We start from the raw sequence: 26,440 nt of genomic DNA, 5'->3' as shown, positions 1-26,440 counted from the left end.
AGACACTTGCTTGACCATGAAAAACTCCTCAAATGGGTGATGTGTGAAAACGGTAGGTGAGCCCCATTTTAAGAAAACCCAGTACCATCTTGCAAACTTAACCGTTTAATACGGGAATGCTGTGAATACTACAAAAGAAGATACATTTGTTTAAAACATGATTTGAATGTTGAAAAAGATCAGGTTTCCTCTTATGACATTTCCAGAAACATTTCTACTATGCAAAGGAAGGCATGTTGGCATTTCCAGTGAATTTAATTTCCTAACACCAAGTCTTCTCGTGACTCAGGAACAAATCTCAGAACATGAACATTTTCTTGCCTCTTCTCCAGGTAAGCCCTCCATCTATTACTTAGAGTAATAACTTGATGGTCATGCTGGTTTTGTCAGTTTATGGGAGAGAGAGAAGAGTCCACACTGCTGGGGTGGGAGATACAGTCCCTCCCTGTCCTGAAACTAGGAAGTCAAGGCTGAGAGCAGGGATGTGTTCACTCAAGATGGCGGGAGCTCACTAGAGGCAGAGTTGGGGCAGAACCATCCCATCACCTTCCAGGCTGATGCATGTTCCCTGGTACCATGCATGGCTCCGTGACATGCCTGAGTTGGAGGCCCATGCTCCTCTCTGTCTCCTTCTTGATGAGTTCTCTTTAGGGACGTGACTTATTTTGCAGAAGAGGGCAAGTCCCATCAAAGGGAGCTCTTCTGGAGGGAGCTATGGGTATGAAGTCTAAACTAACTGTATCTTTGATAAGTATTGTACATCTTAGAACTGAGTGGTCCCTAAATGGTGGCTATACACGTATATCTCTATGTGGGGGAACAAATAGGGTGTAGGCTTGCTTGAGGGGAAAATCACAGAACAGACAGAAGGGGTGGTTGCATGGCCGTCAGCTTGGGGACCCGAACAACCTGCTGAAGGCTGAATGTACAGTGACACGTTTTGGAAAAGGCAGCCTAGGAGACATCATAGGCCTGGTACTTTGTTATGGTTGATGCTCTTCTGTTTTTCTCTTGGGATAGGTAGTAGATGCGGTTGGCCTCCGGGTAGGTGACTTTGCTGAGCGGAAGCTTGTAGATGGCCGGGTTGTTGGTCGTCAGCAGCAGGAAGGTGAGCGCGGAGAGGCAGAAGGGCCAGGTGCATGGCGGCAGTCCAAACTGAGCAAGGGGTGGGGGTCACACAAGAGAAGCCTGGTTATATCACATGCTTGTGTCTGTTTCATCAGCCTTTACCAACCCCCTACAGCCCTAGGTATAGGACAGGAGGATTTGTGGGCAATAGTAGGAAGAATACTTAATTCTTAGCCAGTGTAAACACATGTCAGTGCTCTCCACCTGATTGCAACAGGTGGATGAGCATTCTTCAGAATGCAGCCACTGGAACCCTTTTATAATATGGCTTTATGGAGAAATCCTGTTTTGTCTTAGGCTGTCTGGCCAGGCTATTACTCCAACTCTAGGAATATGACCATTGTCTGCCTTCTCTCATAGCCCCTTTGAAGGAGTGGCTTTGGCAGCCATTTTGTAGTTCATGATCTTTTTCTCTTTGGTCACAGCTGATTAAACTAGAGCAAGTCACTTGACCCAAAGGCAGCTTCCACAGGCAGATGGCCTGGATATTGGATCCTTTTTTGAGAATTTGAACTAAGACAGACTGAGCACCTGGTCTGAAAAGACTGGAGAACCAACCAGTACTGGGTGGTCACTAGGGACTGTTTGCACTGCAGAAAGACAGAGGGAGATAGAACAGACATTTGGAAAAAGGCAGAGACGTGACGTCCTTGTCCCAGGGGCTGGAAGCAGAGGGCAGCCATCTCTCTTCTCAAGAGCTCTCCCACTCCCAGCTCCCCTTCTCATGGTGTTGACCTATTTTTTATTCCTCAGATGCCCTGAGCCTTTTTGCTATGCTTCCCCAATCTTCCTTGAGATCACTTGAGTGGAGAGCTCGCTGACAAGGAGCCTGCAGACTCAGCTATGAGGCAGAACAAATAATGTTCCCCCGACCCCCAACCTCACTTCATTATAAGCAGTAAAGACCTCAGGTAATACCGCGTGCCTACAATGTGTGTGTTCAAAGATGGCGCTCCCAGATGGGACTTGGGGAAGAACAATGGCAGCTAGAATGGCCTAAGAACACTCAGACATAATGAATTACACCCAATGAGTGTCCCCAAAGCCCTGCTCACACTACACAGTGTGTTTTGGGAGGCACCCCCTGAAGCCCCACAGTGGGAAAGGATGAAGGTCTAGAGTCCAACAGGCCCAGATCTATGTCTCAGCTCCAACCACCTTGTTAAAGGCATTTCAATGGTCTGAGACCTATTTCCTCAAGTCAAGTAGGGATAACCATGTCTATTCAGAGAGTTGGTACCTCATGCCTACTAAGGACCCCATAAATAGCCCTCAGCACGTGGCCATGACCGTCCAGCAGAGGGTGGCACTGTGGAAGACAGGCCGTGCATATGTGTGCTGGCCAGAAAGCAGAGGAACAGAGGAACATTTGTGGAGGGCTTGAAGGGGCTCAGAAATGTCACTCAACATTTTTATATCCCGTTCCTCAAGGAGATTAGAAATTCCTTCAGAGTGAGTAAATAGCCTGCCCTTTTTCGTATCCGGGAGAGTGATCGGCACAGTGTCTTAAACATTATAGGCACACGGAAAATAATCTCGATTAAAAAAAAAAGCGTGAATCGAGCAGCATAACTTCTAACGTCTCAGCACCACACAGAAGAAAGGGCCAGCCATCCCGTAAGCGCCCGCGTTCAGGAACAACAGCCCCGGTTTGACATCCCTTTAGGACCTTGCCCAAGGAGGGCACGTGACACCAGGTCACTGGCTGGACACTCAGGTGTAAGGACAGGCACACAGAGGATGTGAGAGCCAGGGGCGCCCAGAGCCGCCGAGCCCGTCCTCCGGGCGCTTGTGACCGTGCGCGCTTCTGGCGGCCGACTGTTCAGCCCCAGCTCTCACGCTCCCCACGGCCACGGCTGGCGCCCTCAGCGTTCCGCTCATTCAGCATTTCCTGAGCCCTGTTCTGTGCCGGGAGTGCAGTAGGTGCTAGAGATGAAGATGAGGACACGACCGGCCTCGGCTCGGAAGGAGCGCGCCGGCGGAAGGTCAAAGACGGAGAAGGGTACCGCGCTCGTCACCCGGCTGTGTGCCCAGTGTGGCCGGAGAGGCGCGGACACAACTGGCGGGGCCCAGAGGAGGATTGAGTCCACCAGGGGACATAGGATGGTATCAGAGAAGGCCAGTTCTCTTGCTTAGAAAATTCCTTCCTAGGCGAAGTTCAGCCTGCCCGGTTTCACTAAGGGTGAAGAAGGGATTCAGACAGGTGTGGCTCAAATGCCCACCGTCCTCCCCACTTTCAGGACTACTGGGACTTTTTCTGGTTGTTTTTATAAGATGTGCCCTTGAACCCTTATCCAAAAGGGGGAGGCATTGACTGCGGGCTGAACCCTGAGCCCTCTGCCCCAGGCTGTGGGCCCTAACCCAGGGTATGTGGGGGCTGGGGCTGGCCAGGCAGCTCCTCCCGAGTTGGACATCACGGCACACCAGGCCTCAGACAAACAGGGTTGCACGTGCTCATAGCCCCCAGCTCTGACTTCTATCAGGTACGGCTGGGGCTTGGATGCTTGTCTTCCCTGAAGGCTACCCTCACGACCCCCTCAGCACTCAGTTGCCAAGGGATGAACAAAGACATACACTGACCCATAAGCTAGTCGGGAACTTGATCTATACACACACACAAAAATTAAATAATAAAGATTTAAAACTAGATCTAGAGGATGAGGCCACAGAAAGAATTCAATTTAAGAGATAATGCTTATCCAATTGTCCTTCTGTGAGAAGCTCCCCTGGCCCAAAGCTAATCTGAATGGGCCAACAGTGGACATTTAAACTTCCACAGCCGAGCTCCTCCTGTCTGGCAGGTGCCGAGGCAGGCCGTGTGATCTCAGACGGGAGGGCAGAGCTGGGGAAGGGCTTCTGGAGGAGGGTCTCGCACTGGCTTCAGGGAGTGTTGTGGCACATTGTCAGGCCACGTCGACTCACCACAGACAGCACGTTGGCGAGGGCAGCGCCCAGGTAGGCCGCGAACAGTGCTGCGAAGAGAACCAAGAAACAGGCCAGTGATGAGCGGTGTCTCGAGATCAGTCCACACATCCCCCCGCCAAGACATGGAGGTCATAAATTCTATCTCTCCGAAAAAAAATGGAACTTGAGTTAGGATTCTGTGACTTGACAGCTTTGAAATGTCTTCAATTCCAGGCAAATGTCAGCACAGCAAAAACGGCAGATGAACTTTGTTAGGAAGGGCCAGAATGGAGCCGTTATGGTTCTCTTGGGTCCCACCACCTTGCATTCTAGCAAAGGAGCATTTAGCAGCATAAACCATAGATGAAAATTGTACTCAACGACCAAAGCACGTGGATTCCAGAACTCCCTGCTGGAATATTTCATCACAAGTCATTAACAGAATATGGATTTCCAGGGAGGAGCAGCACCCTGAAAGCATGAGGAAGACCATGGAGGCCCACTGCCTCGTCTCCCGGGCTCCGCCTGCAGAGGGCACGGCCAGGCTGGCCAGCTGGGAAGAGCCTGGTACTGGTCAGAGGTGAAAATGCACCAGTGGAATTGGGCTTTGCTTCTAAAGCCTGTTTCTCAACTGAAAACATCCCAGTTGTCCCTAGGATATTAACAACAGCAGACTTTTATTAGAGAGTCACTGAGTACCCCTACCCTTCAGCATTCCTGAAACACAAGCATTATTTGAAGATCCCATGATCAGTGTTTGGGTGCTTAAGGTTAATTACCATAACTGATGTAAATTGCCTAATTCTATACATAAAGATTAATTTGTGGAAGTGTTGCTCTGTTGGTTAGCTTCAGTCACCAGCCAGGAGAGCAGCCATCACAGAGACAGCTCACGGACAGCAACCAAACAACCACCATCTCAAAATTTGGTCTTCATACTGGCTGAGCACTTGTGTTCCATGAAAATAATTTTTACTGAGTGAATCATTCAGCAACCATTCAAAAAACGTTTTATATAAAACCCTTTTACCAAGCAAACAATCCTCCCATTTATCTTTGGAGGAGCCACAGAATTTTCAGGGCAGCTTTCCCAGCAGGGACAGGCATGGGTAGGGCGTGCAAGGTGCAGAGGGGTGTGGTGGTGGTCCCTACCGCAGGCGATGGCCAGGACATGCGTCTGCCAGGTCAGGACGTAGAACATGCCTCCGATGGCGATGCAGGCCAGCGTGCTGTTGAAGCCACACAGGCCGAAGTAGATGGAGTCCAAGGGCGTTGCTATAGTGAGGGCTATGAGAGAAGACAGGCATTGGTGTTGCGTTTGGGGGGTGCATCTCATGGGGCTCACCTGCCAGCCCTGAAAACCACACAGAGCTCAAAGCCCGGACCAGCCATTCTCTTAGGCATTTGTAGAAAAGATCTTATTCAGTGAAAAAAATAACTAAAAGGAACAAACGGCCATTGGGCCACATGAGTGCTAGTGGTGAAGCTGTTATGGGTAGAAGAGAGCTTTCAGAATAAGGACTCTCTGCAGTGCTTCTAAGCGATCCAAAGAAGTTCTTGTAAAAAAAGAGGGCTTTTCCTTCTTCACTGATATCTTAATGTTCTCTACTGGAGTATCATCCATCAAGATATGACGTAAGACACAAACATGCCTGGAATTGATTAACTTCTCTTAGGCTTTAAATTTATACTAAGGTGTAAATGGCTAACCACCAAAGACTTTCTGTTCTCTGTTTGCTGGAGGGCGGCTTTTGCTCAGAGAAATATGAGGGCACTGGCACCCGAAGTGGGGAAACAGGATATAATGAAAGGAGCAAAAGTTGGCAGGAATCAGCACAGGGCGGTGGGAGGGGATGGGTATTGAAGACGTGTCACCGTTGCCTTGGAGCTGACTCCAGATATTAACAACCTTATGGCTTTATTAAGGGGTAGTGGTGACACTAACCTGCTAACATCCCCACGGTGGAGCCGATGGCAGCATGCAAGCAAATGAGAGGTGACGAGATGAACAGTGCTATGAGGAAGATGCCTCCGGTCCAGGGGTTGTCGCAGCCGTAGACCTGGCCGATGCCTACAGGGATGGCTCTCAGAAGCTGCAGCGACAAAGATCACATGGGGTTGTAGGGTGAGACCAGAGACAGCTGGAACCTTGGCTGGAAAAGAGTTGTGCCAAAGCCTCTACACCAACATTTTACAACAGATTTCCAAGATACTTGTATCCAGATAGATGGGCTCTAGATGGAACACAAGCTTTTGTGTTTTAATCTGGAGTTCTTAAAGCAATAGGAGTTTATAGGATGTCAAGTTTCCTTTATTGAGGAAACTTAAAATATTTAGAAACCTGACTGTAAGATACTGAACTTAAAATATTTAGAAACATGAGTGTAAGATACTGAAGCCCCAGTGAAGAGAAACTAGAAACTTAAAATGAGGGTCTTATCCATTACAAAATTAAGAGATGCCTGATCCAAGTTGGTGTTTAAAAACTCTCTTGTAACTTTAAAAAAAAAAAAACAACCTAAAATTATGACTAGAAGGTTGAATATGCTATGAAAAGTGGTTGTTCGTGTTTCTGAGAATAAGGTGTCTGGGCTGTGGTCACGTGAGTCCGGCCTGGGTGAGCAGCTGGCCACACAGGAGAGTCCCCGAGGGGGTACGATCATGGTCTCTGCTCTTCTGGTTGATAAGCCAATGCAGTGGTGGCCAACAGATGAATACCTGGCTGTGTGAGGCCTCCATGTAGCTCAGGGGAGTGGGGCCTATCTGGGGAGGTGAGGTACTGGCTGAGGCAGGGTCCATGGCCAGCGGACGCTTGCACATGTGCTCTCGAGTTCGAGAAAAGGATCCTGGGCAGGCAGCCTTCCCCAGCAACTGGGGTTGGGTCCCATGGTTTGGAAGGTTGGCCAAAGGCCCTTGAGTTCAGAGGGCGCATAGGGGAGGGGTCTCCTTGCAGGGCACACGGGTTTGTCTCGCCCCTTGGGCTGGGAGCTGAGAAGAAGCAGAGTCCTGGGCCAGGGAGTGCATGTATTCCAGGGAGACAGCTTTTCTCTCAGCCCATTGCCTTCCGGGGAGATGCTGCCCCTGGAGGTGTGCAGAGATAGGCAGACACTGCAGGAGCCTGGGGTTGGCCTAAGGGGCCCTCCAGATGCAATCTCCCATGACCCCAGGAACGGAGACCAAGGTAGGGGCTCCGGCATTACCATGCGGGTGTGGACGGCAGGTGGGACAGTTCAATACAGAGCCCGTGGTGTGGGGTGGTGTAGACCAGCTGGTGACACCATCCAGGGAGCCCTCTGGGAGCCAGAAAGCAGAGGAACTCACGGGGCTTCGACCCTGTTGGGAGTTTTAGACCCTCCTTCCGACATTAACTTGACTTCTTAACACTTAGGGCTCTCATGAGTGATCAGAAAGATAAAACACATTAGTCATTATCATAATCCATTTAATTGGCTAGAGAGTTACTTTTTAAAAGGCAACCACCAAAGACCGAATTTTTCTTTCCTGGACCTTTGGGGTTCTAAAGTATTTGTTCAAGATTCCTTAATTGTTTTTCATTTCTACAAAATGTCTGGATATATTTTTCATTGAAAATGTGGCATAAAGAATGTATAATGTGCTCGTCTTGACTTCTCTAGCACCATGGCCCCATAGCTAGTTAAAGAGATCGTGCCTTTAAAACTGATCGACAGAGTAAGTACCAAGAAACAGGAGCCTATCGAGTAAATTGCCAACATTTTCTCACCTCTGGTTCATGAAGGTCCTCACATACACACACACAAATCAACAAGGATGAGGCCAATGCGATTATTTCTTTTCCTAAATAACGTTTCTTAGTGCAAACGCAGGGCCTTTCTACCATGCTGTCGTCTACTATGAAATGCTTTGAGAAATGACGCTTTGTTATTTCTGAAAGTTCTTTCAACAAGCCCAAATGGCTTTGTGGTTAAATGACAGTAAGAAAGTTCCAGGGATGCCTGGGTGGCTCAGTGGTTAAGCCTTCAGCTAAGGTCATGATCCCAGGGTCCTGGGATCGGGTCCTGCATCAGGCTCCTTGCTCAGCCAGGAGCCTGCTCCTCCCTCTGCCTGCTCTGCCTGCTGCTTCCCCTGCTTGCGCTCTCTATCTCTGACAAATAAATAAGATCTTAAAAAAAGAAAAGTTTCAGAGCAAGCCCCCAACCGGGGGGGGGGGTAGTCTAGTATAATGGAAAACAAGGAGAACCTCAGCGAAAATGTGTCTTGTTAATTATCTTGGCTAACATGCAGTAGGCCAGCATTACATACAATATACTTGAAAACATGTGAAAAGCTCTGCTATCTAGATGTTTCTTCGTGGAGAAACACCTGTGCTTTATGGTGTCACCATGCTTCAGAGAGGGAATGCAATTCACTCGGGGTGGCAACAGAGATGTCGTTTGCCCACAGGTGGTCGTATGAGGTGTGTGTCTTTCATGATTCAGTGAGGCGGATGGAAAATATGTAGCATAAGCTGGAGAAAATGGGAGAAAAGCATCAGAAAGACTTTTTTGAGAAGGAAGAAGGAAAGGAGCCAGGTGTAATCGTCAGGGGGCCAGAGTGCTGAACTTGACTCTGCACTTCACTGATTGGCTGTGTGACCTCAGGCCTCGGTTTCTGCCTCTGTGCTAGGACCTGTGGGACCAGAAACAGTCCTGTTAGCTCTTATAGAGAGGAAGGAAAAGGACGGTGGCCGAAGAGAGACTGCACGTGAGCCCCTTACGCTGTGTGATTGTTAATAGCCATTCCCCGTGGAGGACCCGTAAAGGCCACTTGAATGTCGCCTTTGGACAGATGCTGTCCTTCTGCCTTTCCCGACACCTACCAAGGGCACTTGGACCTCTGACCAGGTGATGTTGGGCGTGGAAGACGCAGGCTGCAGCAGCATCGTGGGGAAGAAGAGGTTGTAGTGGCCGGTGGCCGCCAGGTATAGGGTCACGGCGATGTTGAAGGGCAGCGTGAAGACCGGGAGGTCCCACTTGCTGAAGACGGTGCCCAGGGCACTGGAGAGGATGGGGCTGTGGCAGAAGCACAGGAGACTGTTCAGGAAGCTCCAGCTCTGACGCTAGGCCGAGCAGGAGCGCTTTCCTCAGGAAAAGCAGCCTGCCGGGTACGTTCTTGGAGCCTGGCCCGCCCTGCGCACGTCTTCCCCGGCCTCCATGGGCCTGGTGCACTGATAGGGTGGACAGGCTCAGCTTCAGAAAGAGGGCTTTCTGGGGCTTTCTGGAGGAAGACCTAAGGCAGAGAGCCACAGAAGCTCCTTGAAAAGTCCTACAGCTCCACTTTCAGGCATGAGGAGAGTGAGGGAGTGGCAGGGAGTGGAACAGTAGCCCCCCTTCCTTCTGTCAACAAATGTTTGCAGAGCAGCTGAGAGCACCGAGCCTCCTGGCCAGAGCGCCCCATGGCTGATTTCTGGAGGTGAAGGGGAGCCGAGCCCTGGCTCTCTGAGGGCTCTGCCCAGTGCTCCTTCAGTCTACATAGGAGGCTGTCTTGCGCAGGTCAGGGGGTCCCAAGGATGGGGGAAAGCTGGGTAGGGGGCAGCAGAAGGAAGAAGAAGTTTTCTAGAGACTGACAGGAGGCTATGGTATGGCTCTTCACCTACATATGGGCCTCAGTTCCTTTCTCTGTGCTCTGGCTGAGTAGGACCAGAAACCCTTTTACATCTTAAAAAAAAGCAGAGTGAAGGATGGTGGGTATGGAGATATTGTCCACAGACCACCTAGCACAGTGCTGTCACTGTAGGACATGACTCATTATTTCCAATGGATGTTTCTGATATGCCAGCTAAGCCAACGCCCCCGTAAATTTGAGTTTAGACAGACAGGGAGCTGGGGTGAGAAGGTTGGCAGCCCCAGGAGCAAACTTACCACGACATGGACATCACGATGACGGGGAGCAGAAGCCACCAGTAATAGCTGCCTTTGTCTGAGAACACGGCCATCAACAGCCCCACCAGCACCCCGTTGTAGCCATGGAGTCCTGCCATGATGGCAGACCTAGGGGGACAGAGGAGGGCTGGTGGAGTGGGGTCTTCCCAGGGCCTCCGGGGGGGGGGGGTACTGTCTCCTTGACTGCCCTTCTGACCCAGATTGTTCTCCACTGGGGCTCGTCTGCACACACCTCCCCACGGATGGCCCCCCTGGGAATGGGAAGGCAGGACATCAACCCTTCGGGTTCCCCTGGGCCATGTGGAGCTGTTACCGAGTAATGAGGGAGTGACTGTTGTCAGTTATGAGTGTCCGTAGTCTGAGGAGTTTCTGAGCTCGGAGGACAGCAGTGAGGGGATGGGAAGGTGGCACGGGGTCCCCGCAGGAAGTGACCTCTGACCTCATTCCCGGGCGCTCGGTGTCCCAGAACTTACCTGTCCTGGCTCAGGATGAGGGCTGTTAAAGTAGACACAACAGTGCCCAAGCAGCCCGAGATGGCCCACCAGGGGTTCTGGATGAAGAGGCCGAGCACGATGAGGATGCCGCTGAGGGGGTTGTTCACAAACATCACCTGGGACGTGCCCCGGAGGACCCAGTCGAGGAACTGGAACACTGGGGATTTGTCTGAAAGGCAGCCAGGGCAGGGAGTCAATGTTGGGGTGCATCGGGCCTGCACGGGACCTCGGTGGGTGGCTGGGGGGTGCGGGAAGTTTCGCTTCTGAAGTGGGTTCGCAGGGCGCCATGCCCTCCCGGCCCCTGCCACACAGCGGGGGGTAAGCCGAGAACCCAAGAGGGCATGTGAGGCCCAGAAAACTCTTCAGACCCATCGCCAGCTGGTTGTGGTCTTAATGTTGGTTTTCTCAAGGAGTGGGGGGATAAGGTACCCTGAGCTAGCTGTGCCCTGCGAGAATTTTCAAGGAGACCATCAGAAAATGCTCTTGCGGCACAGAGGGTGTCTAACCTGTGGGCTGGGCTCTGGGAGGCTTGTGAGAGAGAAGACTTAGTCCTCCCGAGAGCCATCCATAGGGCGGGCATTTTTAATTTAATTTTTTTTTAGAATGCCGATTCTAGAATCCCAGGCCTAAACTCCCAGTGGGATACGTGTGAGAGCACGGCCGCTTGGTTTGGAAATGAGGGCTCGCACGCTGACCCGTCCTCACATGCCAAGAGTCTGTGTGTCTGTGGTGACAACACCACTCTCATCCCAACAACACCCTCATCCCACAGACATGGCCTTTCCCTCAGTGTAATCTACCAAGGACCGTGTGCTTGGGGGGACGGTCGGAAGTGACACTCTAGGAGCAGGGTCACGGGCTTCGCTCACAGGACCTCTACCTTTAAGCCCCTCGCCGCACTCCTTCATCTCCCCTGTGATGTAACTGAGGGCTCTGCTGACCCTCTTCCCGCTGGCAGCCATGTGGCTCTGAATCCAGGAGGTCTTGGACGTGTTCGCTTCCACCTTTATCTCAGCGCTGTCCTCCATGGTGTCCAGATCCTGTTCGGGGGCAAGACAAGGAGCTCTCCCACATCCTGTGCTTCCCACGCTTAGAAGCCACATCTGCGCTTGCTCAGGGACCGAGCTAACGTTTTCATTTGGTACTTAGTGAATCATCTCTGTGTTTCCATAGACAGGAATAACTTTTATTTTGTCTGATGTGTTACTGCATTGACTACGGGCAACAACCCCGCAGTACGAGACAGTATTTATCCTCATCCTAAGGATGAGGGCTTGATCATGGGTGGAACTTCAAGGTCAAGGTCAAACAGTAGAACTGATATTTAACCACAGATCTTTAGGCTTTTTCTTTCAACTATGACTACCCTTATACCACATTCTTTCCAGAAGAAATCATTCCCCCCACCCCACCAGCATGTCTCGTCTTCAAATTTTAACTGTCCATAAAATTAAACATGTAAAGATTCTGTGTTTGAAAATTGGCACCAGCTTGTTTCCTAAATTCTTGAATGCTAGATTTAGGGGAAGACAGATAATAACTAATTCAAATCAAAGGACTATGAAATTCTATAAAGTAGACTATGAAAAACAGGCACTTTTATCCCAGGTAATAATGTTTCTGGATATATGAATTCAAAAAAACTGCCTACGTCAGAGGGCATCTTTTCCAGATGTCTGCTCCCTAATCTGCCGCAGCCTCCGTGGCTCAGGACCCTGCCCGAATTGGGCCACTCGTGACTCACCAGCAGCTCGACCGTGGGCTTCCGATACTGATAGGGACAAGGATCTTTGGTTTGTTTCTCCTGGTGGTCGCCTTTTCCAAACACTGGAGTTGAAGGAAAGCACATAATCAATTAGGACACCTCTAACCTGGCACATTAGCAGCAAATTTCTTGCAGCTGAGTTGATATATTCAGTATTTCCTATTCCACTTGAGGAAGCCCAGAACTACTGTGTCTTGCAGCCGGAAGGACCCATTTGATTTTTTACTGGTCAAGAACCCATTTGGGTAAAAAATGTACATCTGCATGTAAACAGGACATTTTACAGGAATTTAGGGAATTCAGAGACTTGACTGACCTTTAGTTAGGAGCCTCTGATTTAGCTCAATCCCTCTATTTTTTAGATGAGGCAATAGTGCCTTGGCCGTGATCCCCAAATCTAGGGTTCTTTCCTGCACAAACTTGTAAGTGTAGAAAGAAATACTCCTAAAGTATTAAGTTGCCTGAACCAGGTAAGGTTTGGGTTTGAATCTATGACTCCAACTGGATGACCTCAGGCTCTGTGGTCTCTTTTTTTGTATGTATATCTGGGAATTTCTGGTATTTTAGCAGCAACTGCTGGCTGGATTAAATGATGTCCACGTCATGCCTTGAAACAGATTTTGGCATGTTCTTGTAATTCTAGAAAACTCTTGTAAAGTTGCCATAAACATATTTTTGTTATTACCAGATAATTTATTTTTAAAGATGACCAATTTTAGTAGGGTTTTAGGCATCTTAAAAGACCTTTGGAAGTTTTGGTCTTGGTGCTTTGGTTCCCTCTGGTGGTCATGTGTGAGGATGGCAGGCTGGGCTCTGAACTGGTATTTTTAGGCTGGATTGGGCCTTCCCACAGCATTCATGAGGTTTAACAGTACCAACGCACTAGAAGGACGGCACTACGCTCCCATTTTTGAAGAGACAGGGGCTGCAAATACCTGTGTGATTGGGAAGCTACACAATGCAGGACAAATTAATTTTGGAAGCTTTGAAAGAAAGTGTAGAGCAAAGATCCCTCTAGATGCTGAAGCCAGTATGCATGGCGCCCCAGTGGACCCGCTGCTTGTGTGTGAAGCTTCCTGTGTCCCAAGCAGTCGTGCTCTCACACATATCCCACTGGGAGTTTAGGCCTGGGATTCTAGAATCGGCATTCTAAAAAACTGTTAACCTTTTGAGGAAAGCCTCACTTTCTTCTTGCCCTGCCGGTGACCTCTGACAAATACAAACCCCTGGGCCAGAGGGTCCCTTAGATGTCTCCATGTCCTCTCATGGATGTTTGTATGATGTTTTCCTACACCCCCAGGCCCGTTTCTCTGGGTTGGCCACTTTTGGTGAGAAACAAGGTTTAGATGAGCTGGAGCAAGAATTCAGGGCCACATCTTCTGGGAAGCATGGGGTGTTGTGAAAAGGACTCTCACTGGTCCTCCCTTACCTTGTCCCTTGCAGGCTGTGTGACTCTGGGAGAGGCGGTTCCCCTCTCTGAGACTCAAGGGGCAGAATGAGATTGCTCCTCTGCCCTGGCTCTTCACGTGGCTACTTTTGCCTCTGACTGGGGAGGACTCCTCGTGCGTCCCTCCTCTGCCCGACTCCTGCCACGCTTCCCCCCCTTGCTTATTTTGGCTCCCTCATGGCCTGTGGGAGCCACCTCCCTTCCATGGCTCTCCAGCTGTTTCCTTGGCCTTGACATCTTGACCACTGTGGGCGAGAAATTTCACCTCTAGTCTTGTAAGTGGACCAGTGGTTTGTGGGTTTGTGGTTTGACAAAAATTAGAATCTCATGGGGGGCTTTGGAATACCCTTATGCCTATCCAGGCTGCCCCTCAGATGAATTAGATTAGTGTCTCCAAGGATGGGACACAGGTGATTCCAATATGCAGTCAAATTAGAGACCTCCTGAGTTGGCTGCTTGTCCCAGTTCCAGCATCATGCCCCCCCAACCAGGCCATGGCTACGGTCAGAGGTTGGGTGTGATAAGAATGAGCCTGGCTCTTGTGGCTCTCCCTAACACCCTAGGAAGTAGGTACTGTAGGTACTGCTACTGTCCCCATCTAGAGATGAGTAAATTGAGGACCTGGGAGCGAAGGGAAGGCAGCACCCACCTTTGCTCCTCCTCCGAATGGACGACCACTCAATGTGGAACACACTCCTGGGCTTGGGGGGCCCGGCCTCTGAGCCCTCATGGGCCTTGGGGCTTGCTGTGGCTGGCTGCTCCCTACCGCCACCTAGCCAGGGGCAGAGCAAGACAGGTTAGTGCCTGCCCAGGTGCGCACCCGCTGAGAGCCAAGCAGGCGGAGTGGGGAAAAGTCACAAGCAGAAGCTGGAAAGGCGGGAGCTGCAGCTCTGAAGTAGCAGGTGGGAATCGCATTTGTGTCTGTGTCAAGCCTCCAGTTTCCCCATCCCCCACCACCTCGCTACTGGTAAAGCTTGCACTTCCTTTCCCCCCAGAAACTGTCACAGACACGTATACATGTTAAGAGAAAGATGAGCCCTATTTCTCCAGCAGAGAACTACTCGAAGACCTACTTGGCTGGCCCTGGCCAGTGTGGATGGCGGACCCTCGTTGGCCGCCGTTCCTGTGCATCAGCCTGTGCCCTGTCCTCCGTTTGGGGCAGGGAGTGTGTGTGCTGGGAGTCCTCGATGCTGGCTGCACCTTAGAACCACTGGGTATGTTAAAAGATGCCCGAACCCTATCCCAGACGAATTAAAAACATACAAGTTTTTAAATGCCCATCATGTTTAAAAGATGGCTCTGACATGCACCTTGGGCTGAGACCCACTGGCCCAGGTTCTTCCCACTCAAGATGTGGCCCCGGGACTGGGGGCACCAGGCTCATCTGAGAGCGTGTCACCAATGCAGAGTCTCAGGTTCCAGCCAGGCCGACGGAATCGGAGCTTGTATTTCAACCAGATTCCCCCAGGGCATGTTACTGTTTGAGTGTACCCCATCTATAGAGGTAAGGGTCCTCCTGGGGCTATGATCAGCTACAGTAAGCTCTCTGCTGGCCTTTATTATTTCAGATTTCCACACATGGGGAGAGCACGGCACATATCCCTCGGGACAGGGTTTCTCAAGGCAGGGCCCGAGAATGACGGTATCCAGTCATCTTGGTGCTTCCCTGCAGTGCGCGATCCAGTGTTCACCCCATGTCGATCCCGTGTTCACCCCATGTCGTGATGGTCCCTCAGGTACGCAGGTTTAACACTTCCTGCTCAGGGCTCTGGTGTACTCCGGAGCTTGAGGATCTAGCGGCTGCCTGGAACCATGGATAGGAATTACACTTGGGCATTGCTACCTGCACGAACTAGAAAACTGAGGTTCAGAATAGTTTCTGAAGCTTCCTAGATCCTGCCTGTGCAGTGGGCACTGGGCCGTAACTCCCTCGGCTGGAGGACCTCCCTGATCCCGAGCTTCAGAGACACCTGGAACATCAGCCTGCCCGCATACAGCCCTGCAGATGGGTTTTGTGCCGGGGACAGGGACTGAGAGGGTGGCACTCATCGTCCGACCCGGCGGGATATTCTGAGGGAACGCCAGTCTCAAGCGCCCTTCTGCCAGCTGGAAGGGCACCTCTGCTGGCCCGTCGCTTCTCGTTTCTCACACGCCGAGTGTCAGCTGCCCCAGCCACCCCTGGGCAGAGCGACATTCTGACGTTAGCCTCCTAGACTGAGAACTGCACAGAACTCCAAGATCACAGTCTACCTCCTGTGTCCTGAGAAATCAACTGAGTCACACGGCTTAGGAATCATGGCACAGCTGGGACTTGCTCCCAGGTCTCCTGACACCTGATTTGAGGCTCTGGAAATGGCAGGAGGCCTGGCTGTCCTTTCATGCTCTGGCCCATCACTGTTAGCTTCCCAGATGGGCTCCCTGCTCCGGGCCCGGGAAAGTGGGGGCATGGCCCATATTACTGTGTGTTCCTTGGGTCGATGTCCCAGCCGCAAAAAGCAAAAGCAAAAAGTATTTTTCTTTCCCTTGAACACTTTTTTGGAGGTGGCATCAAAGAGGGTCTGACATGGGGTCGGTCCCAGCTCTCCCGTGGGTATGACTGAAGTGGCCTCACCCGACATGCTGGGCCAAGAGTTGAGAAGGAAAAGTGGTAACAGCTGCTACCAAGGACACGAAATAAATTCACAAATTTCCCGTTTTTGAAAATACTTAAAGCAAGGATGTTAGCCATTTACGGCTACCTTTGGGACAGATTCTTAAGACTTTCCTAATGGAGAAAAGGCGATTTCAAGACTATCATGAACACATCTGTCAAATGTTCTAGAAATAAATATTCCACTGGTGTGGTGGGGAAAAAAGAAAGCGGCAGTAACTCTGGCCAGGAACCAGAGTCACTCATTTCCGCAGGCTGTTTTCACTGCCAGGCACGGCTCTCAGAAAGAAATACACAGACCCCCATCGGCAGCCCTTGCAAACTCAATCTACAGAATGATGGTGGATATTTTGGAGGGATACCCTCTATTTCTTCCTCATCTGGTTATGAAGATGAGGCAATGCTTGCAAAAGGCTCTGGAAAACAATTTTGCCAGGCTCACATGTCAGATCCCTTTCCAGAGAGGCCACTGCCCTCGGATGGCACATGGCCCTCCGCAGCAAGCAGGAGGGCTCACTGTCCCAGTGCACAACTGCCTGCACTGACTCTAAGCGCACCAAGTGTCAATTACGTGTTCTTGTCTGTCACCTTCACAGGACGGTGAGGCCCTTGGCAGCCCGGGTTATACCCCATTATCTTGGCTTCCCCAGCACCCAGCATAAGCCTGGTATTCTGTAGGCACTCAGAAGTATTTGCTGAATAAATTAATGAGGAATAATTATACTACACACTTTAGTTTCTGAATGGTATAAGGAACAGTCATTGGCTATTTCAGGGTCTGAGCTATTTTTAAGAATAATACATCTCATTGTCGTTAAATCCTTGATAAATATTGACATAAAGGTGAGAGCCTTTCATTGGTTGACAAAGGTAATGGCTGAGTCGAGTAGGGTTTTGCAGTTCACAGGATAAGAGCTGATTATTTTCAGGGGCACTTGGATAAAAGAAAGGGAGTTTACAGATGGTGATACAATGCTGGGCCATCTGTGACCGACCAACCAGAAACCCAGGAATCCTGCAAGAGTGGCTGGGAGAACTCAGTTAATGAGACAGAAGAAAACAGACCACTGAAGACAGAGATCTTGCTCCATGGGCTACGGGAACTACATATTACAAGGTCCGTTCTGTGTGGCCACTAATCCCTAAGCACTTTGGAGGTGGGGCTGGGTGTTCTACAGTCCAAGAGTGATTTTGTTCATTATAACTTAATTCCTTGGTTTCCTTGAACTTCTCTCGCCCTAACATCATGGCACACCTGGAAAACAGTGTGTGGCATGGTGCAGTGAACAGGTAATGTTGTTTATGGCCAGAGTGCCTGCTCCCATGGAGTTAGGGCCCACCAGGCCCACCTGGCTCCTTAGAACGCCAGTGAGGGCTCTGTGGGTCCAGCTTGGAGTGCGCTGTGGCCCATCGTTGGAAAGGCTCTGTCGTTGGTAGCCCATGGGTAGACTTAATGGCTGAGGAACTCCTTGGCCTGCCTGCATGGTGTAAGAGTCATGACTCTCCTTCTCTGATGAGCCTTATTAAGTAACCCAATGCATGTGGCTTCCCACTGCCATTTCAGGGGCATGGTCCCTGCTGTTGAGGACTGCCACCACCCTGTGTTTTTAAAGGCAGGGGTCCAGCGCCTTTCTTCCCACTGACTCACAGAAAGAAAGCCCAGTTACAAGGCACAGTATCTGCTCAGAAATGCGGCTCCGGGAGAATTGGGTCCCCTCGTACTCCTGCCTCTTCTGAGGTCAAACATACAGAAATAGTCAACTGTTCAAATCCCAGGGGTTAAAATAGATTTTGTAGAGGGTCCCACCTGCCAAATACAATTTTGAAACCTAGTCCATTTTCTTTGAAAGGAACTAAACCAAACCATGTATGACATCGTTCAGAAGAGGAAAACTGACCTAGTCCATCTTACTGAAAATCATTCTTTACTTGGACAGGCCCATGCTTAAATCCTTTCTGTAAGCTGTCTTTCTCAGGTTTGGAACAGATGTTACTGTCTCTTGCAGGTGGTTCGATGCCATCCATACACCGCTTGCAACGTCCAACATACGGAGCATCTGGAACCCACTATTAAGACCCATTTGTCATCCCCAAAAGAGTTGTCTTCCCCAAACCCCACTCCAAACCTACTTGTGTATCATTACATTTGTGACACCCAATAAAAGGCCAAGGAAAGTTCTGGGCCATTGTACACCAGCTCCTTCTCTGGTAGCATATTTCCATATTCCCTTTCCCTACATCCTCTTCCCTGCCCCCTTCCTCTCGATTATCTATGGCGAACATAGCTAATTAGTGATAGCCGTCTCTCCCAGTAAGTTCCCAAACAGCCTCAGACTCCTTCTTAACCCACTGCTCAGACAACCAAAACTAATTAGGTAGAGTTAGCATTTGAAAGTACACTTGAAAGTATCCCACCCTCTAGCCTTAAAGGAAGGTGTAGCCACTGTACACTTTGAGAGAAGGGATGTATCAAGGCCAAGGTGTAGCTTTCCAGCAGACACCAGGCCACAGGAACTTCAAGCCTCACGGGATAGCCTTTTCTCAGCAAGTTCACCAAAGATCCTTTGGTGCCAGTTTTGGAGGAGATCACATATCACACAAGGTTATCCAAGGAGATCACATACCATTAAAGGTCGTTCTCTGATCAGATAACTTGAATATCCTGGAATGTTCCAGAAACATCTACTCTCTGTAGCTACACAGAATCTGTCTACAGTAATCCAAGTTGGCTGTGTAAGAGAGGGGCGCCGAAGAGAAAGGTTGTTAAGCTGGTAGGTTAAGATGTTTGTAGATGCTCAGATAGTTTAGTTCTACTGGCACGTCTGAGGAAGGGGTTCAGGACCTGAGGGGAAAGGCGAAGATGCCTGGACCAGGTACCTCCACCTTGAAAGCAGCAGGTAATGATCCCTAGGAAGAAAGTTTTCAAATTCACTGCATTAGCCTCCCACAGGTCAACTCCACATGGTGCTGCCTTGGGAGCCATCCTGATGTCAGAGTTGTGGGTTACAAAGTTGTGGAAGGGATGACAAATAGTTTGAAGATTGACTCAGAGAACAGCTAGCATGGTAAGGGGATTTGAGGGCTGATGGATTAAGTTGGTTCCATCACCAGGTGAACAAGAAGAGCTCAGAGCTGTAAGTTAGGACCCCTGGACTTATGTCCAGGCTCTTTTATCACCTGGACAAGTCTTTGGATAAACCATGGCTTCCTTATCTACACGGAAAGGGCTTTGAACTGTATCTATTTAAGATACTGTATCTATTTATTTGGATCTATTTAAGATGTATCTATTTAAGGTTAGATATTATGATAGAGATATAGATAGATATAACGTATTAAGATACATTAAAATGTATCTATTTAAGAACCGTATATATTTAAGATAAGCTCTTCCAACTAGAAGCTTCCAGAATCTAAATTCTCTTTGGAGTTCTTAGTAATGCTCCCTGTTTTAGGATGAGCTTCCCCAGACACCACAGTGCAGCAGAAGAAACAGAAAAATATCAGCCTTTCTTTTTTTTTTCTCTTCCTCTGAAAAGTCAGATGGTCCATTGGCTGCGGGGAGTGAGGGGTCTCTGTGGTTCAAGTCTCCCCCGCAAGACCTCTTACCTGGGTTCCTTCTGACTTCCTGGAGGAAATCCACAGGGCTGGCTGGAGGAATCTAGATCATCGGGATGTAGGAAGAAGCTTCTTTCCAATTAGGTGGTGTTTCTGGTCCTCAACTCTGGATGTTGGACTGATCCCTAATCCCAAAGCCCTTCACTTCTTGGAGCTGTCCTGTCCATCTTCTTGCTGTAGGTTCACTTTGCATTCCCTGCCCCTATGCCTGGCACACGTCTTCCAGTTGAGAAAGGGTATCATGGAGGAAGAGGGAGAGGAAAGGCTATATGTTCTTTCTGCAGCTTGTTCTTACTCTGGCCTTCCTGACAGAAGATTCTTTCTACACTCCCTGAGGAAGACTGGCTCTGGCTACCATGGTTCCCCCACCTGGTTTGATCAGCAGGTTCCCTTTAAAGGGCCAGAGCCAGAGATCCTGTAGTAGGAGCTTCCCTGTCCTCCCTCAGCTACTCTTCTCATTAGAAATTCGCTCCAGCACTTGCCTTTAAAGCATCATCTAAGTGTTGTCTCCTCAGGGGGCCAATTTGCCTTTCAACCTCAATAAACTCCCTTAATTCCCTATACACACAGGGCACAGACTGGGGAACCCTTTTGCCATCTCCAAGGAAATTTCTGCACAGCCTGATACTAGATGTTGTCTTTCTGGTTCTGTGGAAATTTTCAGACCTTTCCTCCTTCTCACTTATGCTGACAGGGGTCCTGAGGACTCACCACTGGATCCTCTCCGAGCAAGAAGGGCATGACCTAACCACTGCCTACAGAAAGGACTTGAGGTCTATATATTAAGAAAGGCGACCCTCCCATATCTCATGGGGCTGTGGGGTCCGGTGGGCTGGGCCAGTTTGGGGGGGCAATCTAAACATGTTTTGTTTGGCTTTGTGGTATGAGGGGTCAAGCATCACTCCCCCGCCTTCAGTCAATCCCAGGTTTGTGTACTTTCCCCCATACACACATGCATGCACACATACACATCACACACTCATTGATGGGGTGTGAGGCAGCCTACCCAGGTTTAGAAACAAAACCTCACATTGAGGAAATAAGCTACACCTGAGTAGACAATCTCCCTACTGACGTCAAAGGCCCTCTTCCTACCATGCCAGGTGTTTCAGAACTGCCAAAGAGGGGACTTGATCACAGAGGTCCCTCTGAAGAAGGAAAGCAAACAACCAGGGGAGGAGCTGGGGGGCCCCACATTCCAGGGACAGGTGGAGCTGAGTAGAGATCAGTCCCCTGCACAGGGTCCTTACTTTGGTATTGCTAGTTCAGGGCCCATGGATGTCTGCCAACCACACTTTTCCTTGTCCCCCAGCAGGCAGCTCTTGGATCAGTTCTGCATGCCCTACCCCTTACCCTCTTGCCCTGGTCTTTCCTGAGGGTTCCTGAACTTCTTGCGGTGTGTTTCCTCCAGCCCCCAATCATCCATCTTCCCTGGAAGTGACAGGAAAGATGCCATCATGGAACCAGTTCGAAAAGACTGGAAATAAGTCTCCCTGACAAGTTCATATGCAGCCCAGGAGCCAGAGTAGACAAGTAGAGTGTCTTTGGTACACACCAAGGGTGGGGCAAGCACGTGTTGTCCTGGAAGAGAGAAGATCAAGATGGAATCTTGTCCCAGGTGAGTCTCACTGAAGGCTGCAGCTCATATAACAATGGCTCCCCAAGACCTCGGTCTATGCCTACAGATTATTTCCTTGAAGGCTCAGTCAGAATTCACTTCAGAAATGAGTTTTATTCACAGCCTCCTGGTTCCCTTCAACTTCACATTACCAGTCTTATAGAAGCAGGAGGGCTGCATTGACCACTGGGGAGGTGAGATTTCTCCAGAATTGGTCAGAGTTCAGGTGGAGTAAGTGCATGCTGGGCTAGATGTTCTCCAAAGAGCTATGGCGTCCTTTACTTCTGTTCCAGCAGCCTGATCAGCGGTATGAGGGGGCTGAGGACCCCTATTTATCAATTTATAGGGGGCAACAAACACTTTTCCAGCAATCCCTCATCTCCCTCCTTGGGGCCTTGCAATTTTAGTTTCATTAGGGACAGAAGTGTTCCCTATGGGTTCTTCTGTCTTCTCTGAATGGCAAGAGGTGTGAAAAGCCAGGCAAGGAAAAAAAAAAAAAAAACTCACATAAAAAGTGAATGCTTTTCAAGTTGCCAAATGAGAATGTGGTTTATTGAGTAGAAATCACACCCTCACTGAAACTGCCAACTCCTACCTAGTTTAGATTATAGTTGTCCCCAGACCCTCACAACCTTTACGACCCAAGGAAACAAAGCTTGGACTCATGTAAGAAGCACAAACAAACTGGGGCACATGGGTTTAATGTAACCAAAAATACAGGCCATGAAGGTTTGAGTTTCCAAATGGGAAGATCTTAAGAAAACTGACCCAAAGAAGAACTCCCTGAGAGGGGAGAGTGATAGAGGAGAGCCGTTCAAAGACAAGGCATGGTTGAGTGATGTTGGCACCTCAGGCTGCATCTTGTGTGGAAAGGGACGTTGAAAATTTTGGCAAACTGTAGGAAAAGCTGTAAAGGCAAGAGTGGTATGCTCTTACTACATTTGATCTCCATGTTATTAACTTTTTGCCACTTCTGTGATGCCTCCTTCCCATTCCTCCATAGGGATTCAGGGCCAGAGTATCAGTGAAACTAATGTTGGAAGAGAGAGGCTTGCTGGTCAGCTGGTCTACCCCCGGCCACAGCGAGCATTCCCAGCAGGCCTCTAGCCCTGGTCCCTGCACTGTTAGAACAGGGGACTCAGGGTCTCACAGGACTACTTCTCAGTCAACTTCCATTCTAGAAATGTGCTCTTCTCCACGGATTCCAAGTCTACCTGCTTATCAGTCCCACTTAGTTACTCTTGCTCTATCCTCCGAAGTACTACTGAGTAAGCTGACTTCTTCCACATGCTTACTCCACACAGCAGACAGCATTTACGGCTACCTTTCTTTCTTCAAGCCAAATATAACAGTGTCATCATCTTTCCTGATGAAACAAGGGGCTTCAGACCTCATTCACCCAGCTTGGCCTCACCTAGCATTTCCTCCATTGCCAAAGACTCTTTCAAGGTATGCTACCCATTTTTTTTTTTTTCTCTTTGTACTTTCCCCTCCTTTTTTATCTAACCTATTCTCAGAAATGACTCCTACAACTTAAGATGCAAATGATTGATCATGCTTACTGTGTTACCTTCCCAGCGCTGTTGACATTTTAACAGGTTCAAAGCCTTGAACTGAAAGGATGGCTGGGAATGTTTGGGTATCAGGTAACACATTTTAACAGGTTCAAAGCCTTGAACTGAAAGGATGGCTGGGAATGTTTGGGTATCAGGTAACGGCAAGATAGAGGATAAGAGACGAGGTACAGAAATCTTCCTGGGACCCTTAATGTCATGCTTGATACTTTTCCTAAACTGAAGACCAATCCAACCAGATAATTCACTCAAAATAATGAAACTGTGAACTTCCATGGTTCAGGCAATCTGTGCTGTTACCCCCTTCTTCACCTCAGGTGAGACTACTGGCCAGATGAATTCCCATAAAATGAATTCCTTGAAGGCAGAAACTAAGCTGATTCTTTCCTGGCCAAGCAGCGTCCTGAGTAACATGTTAACAGTTCCTCATACATGTCTTCTAGATGAATGAGTGAATGACGTCAGACAATAAGGCAAAGTTTCCAAGGGGCTGGCTCATGAAAATTGGCAAGTGGCCTTGGGCACAACAAAAGAATAATATAAACAGACATGGAGATTCAAGATTCAAAATCCCAAAGATTTTCTGAAATGAAACACATGATTTTTGAACTAAGAAATTCAAGTCATTTCTTGAATTGAAGAAAAGAAAGGTTACTGTTGGGATCTGAATTGGTGGCCTGGAAGATCAAATGGAGGAAGTATCTTAAAGCAAAGCAAAAATACAAATGGTAAAAATTGTGAAGGAAGCAAGCAACTTGGAGCAGAGGTCGAGGAGACTGAGTATGTGGATAACAGGCATTCCAGAGACAGAAGAAGGACAAGATGGAGGGAGAACCAAATGTTAGAAGAAAAGCTACTGAGCTGAAGAAAAACTTGAGTTTGCAGACTGAAAGGCAGGTCTGCTGAGACAAGACACACATTTAGGCTTGACTTAATAAAATTCCTGAAATCCACTGGAGAACATCTTATGATCTCTTAGAAAGAAAGAATATGCTATTTATAAAGGAAAAAGAATGAGATTGACATCAGTAATTTGTAACACCTGGAAGCCAGAGAATGGAAGGACAATGACTACAAACAGCTGAGGGAAAGTCTGTGGCCCAGGGATACTCCCCTGGCCAAAATGTCACTAACTTGCAAGGGAGAAACTTTGTGGATGTTCAGAGTCAGAGAGCATGTCCCCCATATTCTGTCATATAGTATTTGAACAAAATACTCAATACTCAAACAGGAATCTAAACAAGTACTAAATGAATCAGAACAAAGACCATGAAATAAGGGAAGGTGAAGAATAAAGGAATGGTGATGAAAGGTAACACGTCCACTCTACATAGTAAACTCCAAATGAACAATGATAGAATTACCAGGAATCTGGGGCACCGGGGCCACATAAGGATTTTGGCAAAAAAAATAAGAGGCAAGGGGAAAAAATTAAAAAATGATAAATAATCTCAGCAAGATCCAGGGGTGGGTAAAACTGGAGAAGTGAGTTGTGATAAAAGTAAAAGTGGGGGTTCTGGCGGGGGGAGAAGAGTGAATGTAGTATATAAGGCCTTTAGTTCCTCAGGGTGGGGAAGGAGCATCAGAGAAATGGGAACTCTTGTCACAGTAAACTATTGACATCTTGTTTTTATATGATAGAGAAACATACTTTTGATCATGAGTGTTGGGAGAGAAGCAGGACCAACTAGTGAAAGGGAAAAGAATGGTAGACTTCCAAAATAAACAAAGGGAAGAAGGAAAGAGGTAGTAGCATGATCATACTTGCAAAATGAAGAAAGTCAAAAGCCAAAGTAGTAATAGCTGATACACAGTAAAAAATAAAGCAAGGCGGAAGAAGTAAAACTAGCATATTGAAGGTTACACTAAATAGAAAGTGGCTAATTTACCTATTCAATTACAGAAACACTAAGATTAGTTTAAATATAAAACATTGCAAAATGCTATTCTTAAGAAAGATAGTTAAAAGAAAATGATAAAGGTTGAAACAAAGGGTTAAGAAAACATTAGGAAGAAAGTAGGTATGGCAACATTAAGACCAGATAAGTTGGAATGAGGTTAAAAGCATGAACAAGGATAAAATAGGTAGTATGTAATAGTAAAAGATAACATTAATGAAAAATCAATGATAGTCATTGTATAGGCACCAAACAATATAACTGATACATATATGAGACAAATGTTACAGAAATGCAAGAGAGTTTCATGAAACTCTACATTTATAGTTGTTGTTTTTTTGTTTTTTGTTTTTTGTTTTTGTTTTTGGTATGCTCCATGCTGGGCCCAGTGTGGCACTTGAACTCATGACCCTGAGATCAAGATCTGGGCTGAGATCGACAGACATTTAACCAAACTGAGTCACCCAGATGCCCCATAATTGAATTTTAATAAACCCTTTTCAGAATTAAGATCCCATAGACAAAAAAATAAGCACATAGAAGAATTGAATAAGGCAATGAACAAATCAATTTAATATGTATTTCCTTCAAATCAAAAGTTAGCACTTTGCATTTCCAAAATCGACCAAGTACTTGTCTACAAAGAAGAATTCATATAATTCTAAAATAAAAGTTTTACAGGCCATCCTCTCTGCTCATAATAAAACTAGATATAGAGAGTTAAAAATATAAAAGATCCCAAGTGCTAGAAACTAAGAAATCGCTCTTAAATAATTTTTGGGTCAAAGAGGAATCAAGACTAAAATTATAAACTATTCAAAACTGATCAAAGCAGAATACTTTATTCCCAAACCTATAGCACACAGCTATAGCTATACTCAGAGGAAAATTAATGGCCTTAAAATGCCTTTGTTGTTAAAGGAGAAAAATCTAAAATGAAGAAACTTTACATCAATTTTAAACATGAGGAAAAAGGAACATTTAAATTTGAGAAACCATGGGAAAAAACCCAGAAAAATAAATCGATAAAATAGAAAACAAACCAGAATTGTAGATAGCCAGTAAAATGGATGAGCCCATCACAAACTTGATTAAGGAAAAGAGAGAGCCAAATTCCATGAATAACAGTAGGGTAACAATGTTTTAAATCTAAAGAAAATGGATTATTCCCTAGGAAACAAACTGAAGTTTGATCAAAAAGTTAGAAAACTTGACTATGTCAGTTAACATAGTAGAGATTGAAATATGAGTCCAGATTGATGATTTGAAAGTACAGCAGGACAGCATCACTTCACGGCCGACAGCAGAACTCATCCATGGAGGAGAGCAGATGGAAATGGGTGGGGGGAGATGAAGTCAGAGGGAAGAAATGAGAAGATCTGGGGAGGGGACAGTGGAGAGAGGGAGAGGATGGTGTGATAGGGACAATTTCAGACGGTACCTC

The 26,440-nt window shown here is 48.0% G+C and overlaps 1 protein-coding gene across 1 annotated transcript; it reads right to left on the bottom strand.

Moving 5' to 3' along the window:
* Nucleotides 1-87: 87 nt before the first annotated feature.
* Nucleotides 88-20,277, bottom strand: LOC132023591 (urea transporter 2). Its single transcript, XM_059409571.1, has 11 exons — nucleotides 19,898-20,277; nucleotides 14,288-14,410; nucleotides 12,171-12,253; nucleotides 11,307-11,466; nucleotides 10,406-10,595; nucleotides 9,912-10,040; nucleotides 8,870-9,062; nucleotides 5,978-6,125; nucleotides 5,185-5,319; nucleotides 4,051-4,100; nucleotides 88-1,155 (listed from the first exon to the last, which is right to left on the bottom strand). The coding sequence occupies exons 4-11, from the start codon at nucleotides 11,452-11,454 to the stop codon at nucleotides 955-957; spliced, it is 1,194 nt and encodes a 397-aa protein (XP_059265554.1). The 5' UTR covers nucleotides 11,455-11,466; nucleotides 12,171-12,253; nucleotides 14,288-14,410; nucleotides 19,898-20,277; the 3' UTR covers nucleotides 88-954.
* Between the last annotated feature and the right edge of the window lie 6,163 nt (nucleotides 20,278-26,440).

The sequence above is a fragment of the Mustela nigripes genome, chromosome 8, assembly GCF_022355385.1.
Source record: "Mustela nigripes isolate SB6536 chromosome 8, MUSNIG.SB6536, whole genome shotgun sequence".
In the NCBI taxonomy this organism is placed as follows: domain Eukaryota; kingdom Metazoa; phylum Chordata; class Mammalia; order Carnivora; family Mustelidae; genus Mustela; species Mustela nigripes.
This window is presented reverse-complemented; position numbering and strand designations above follow the sequence as displayed.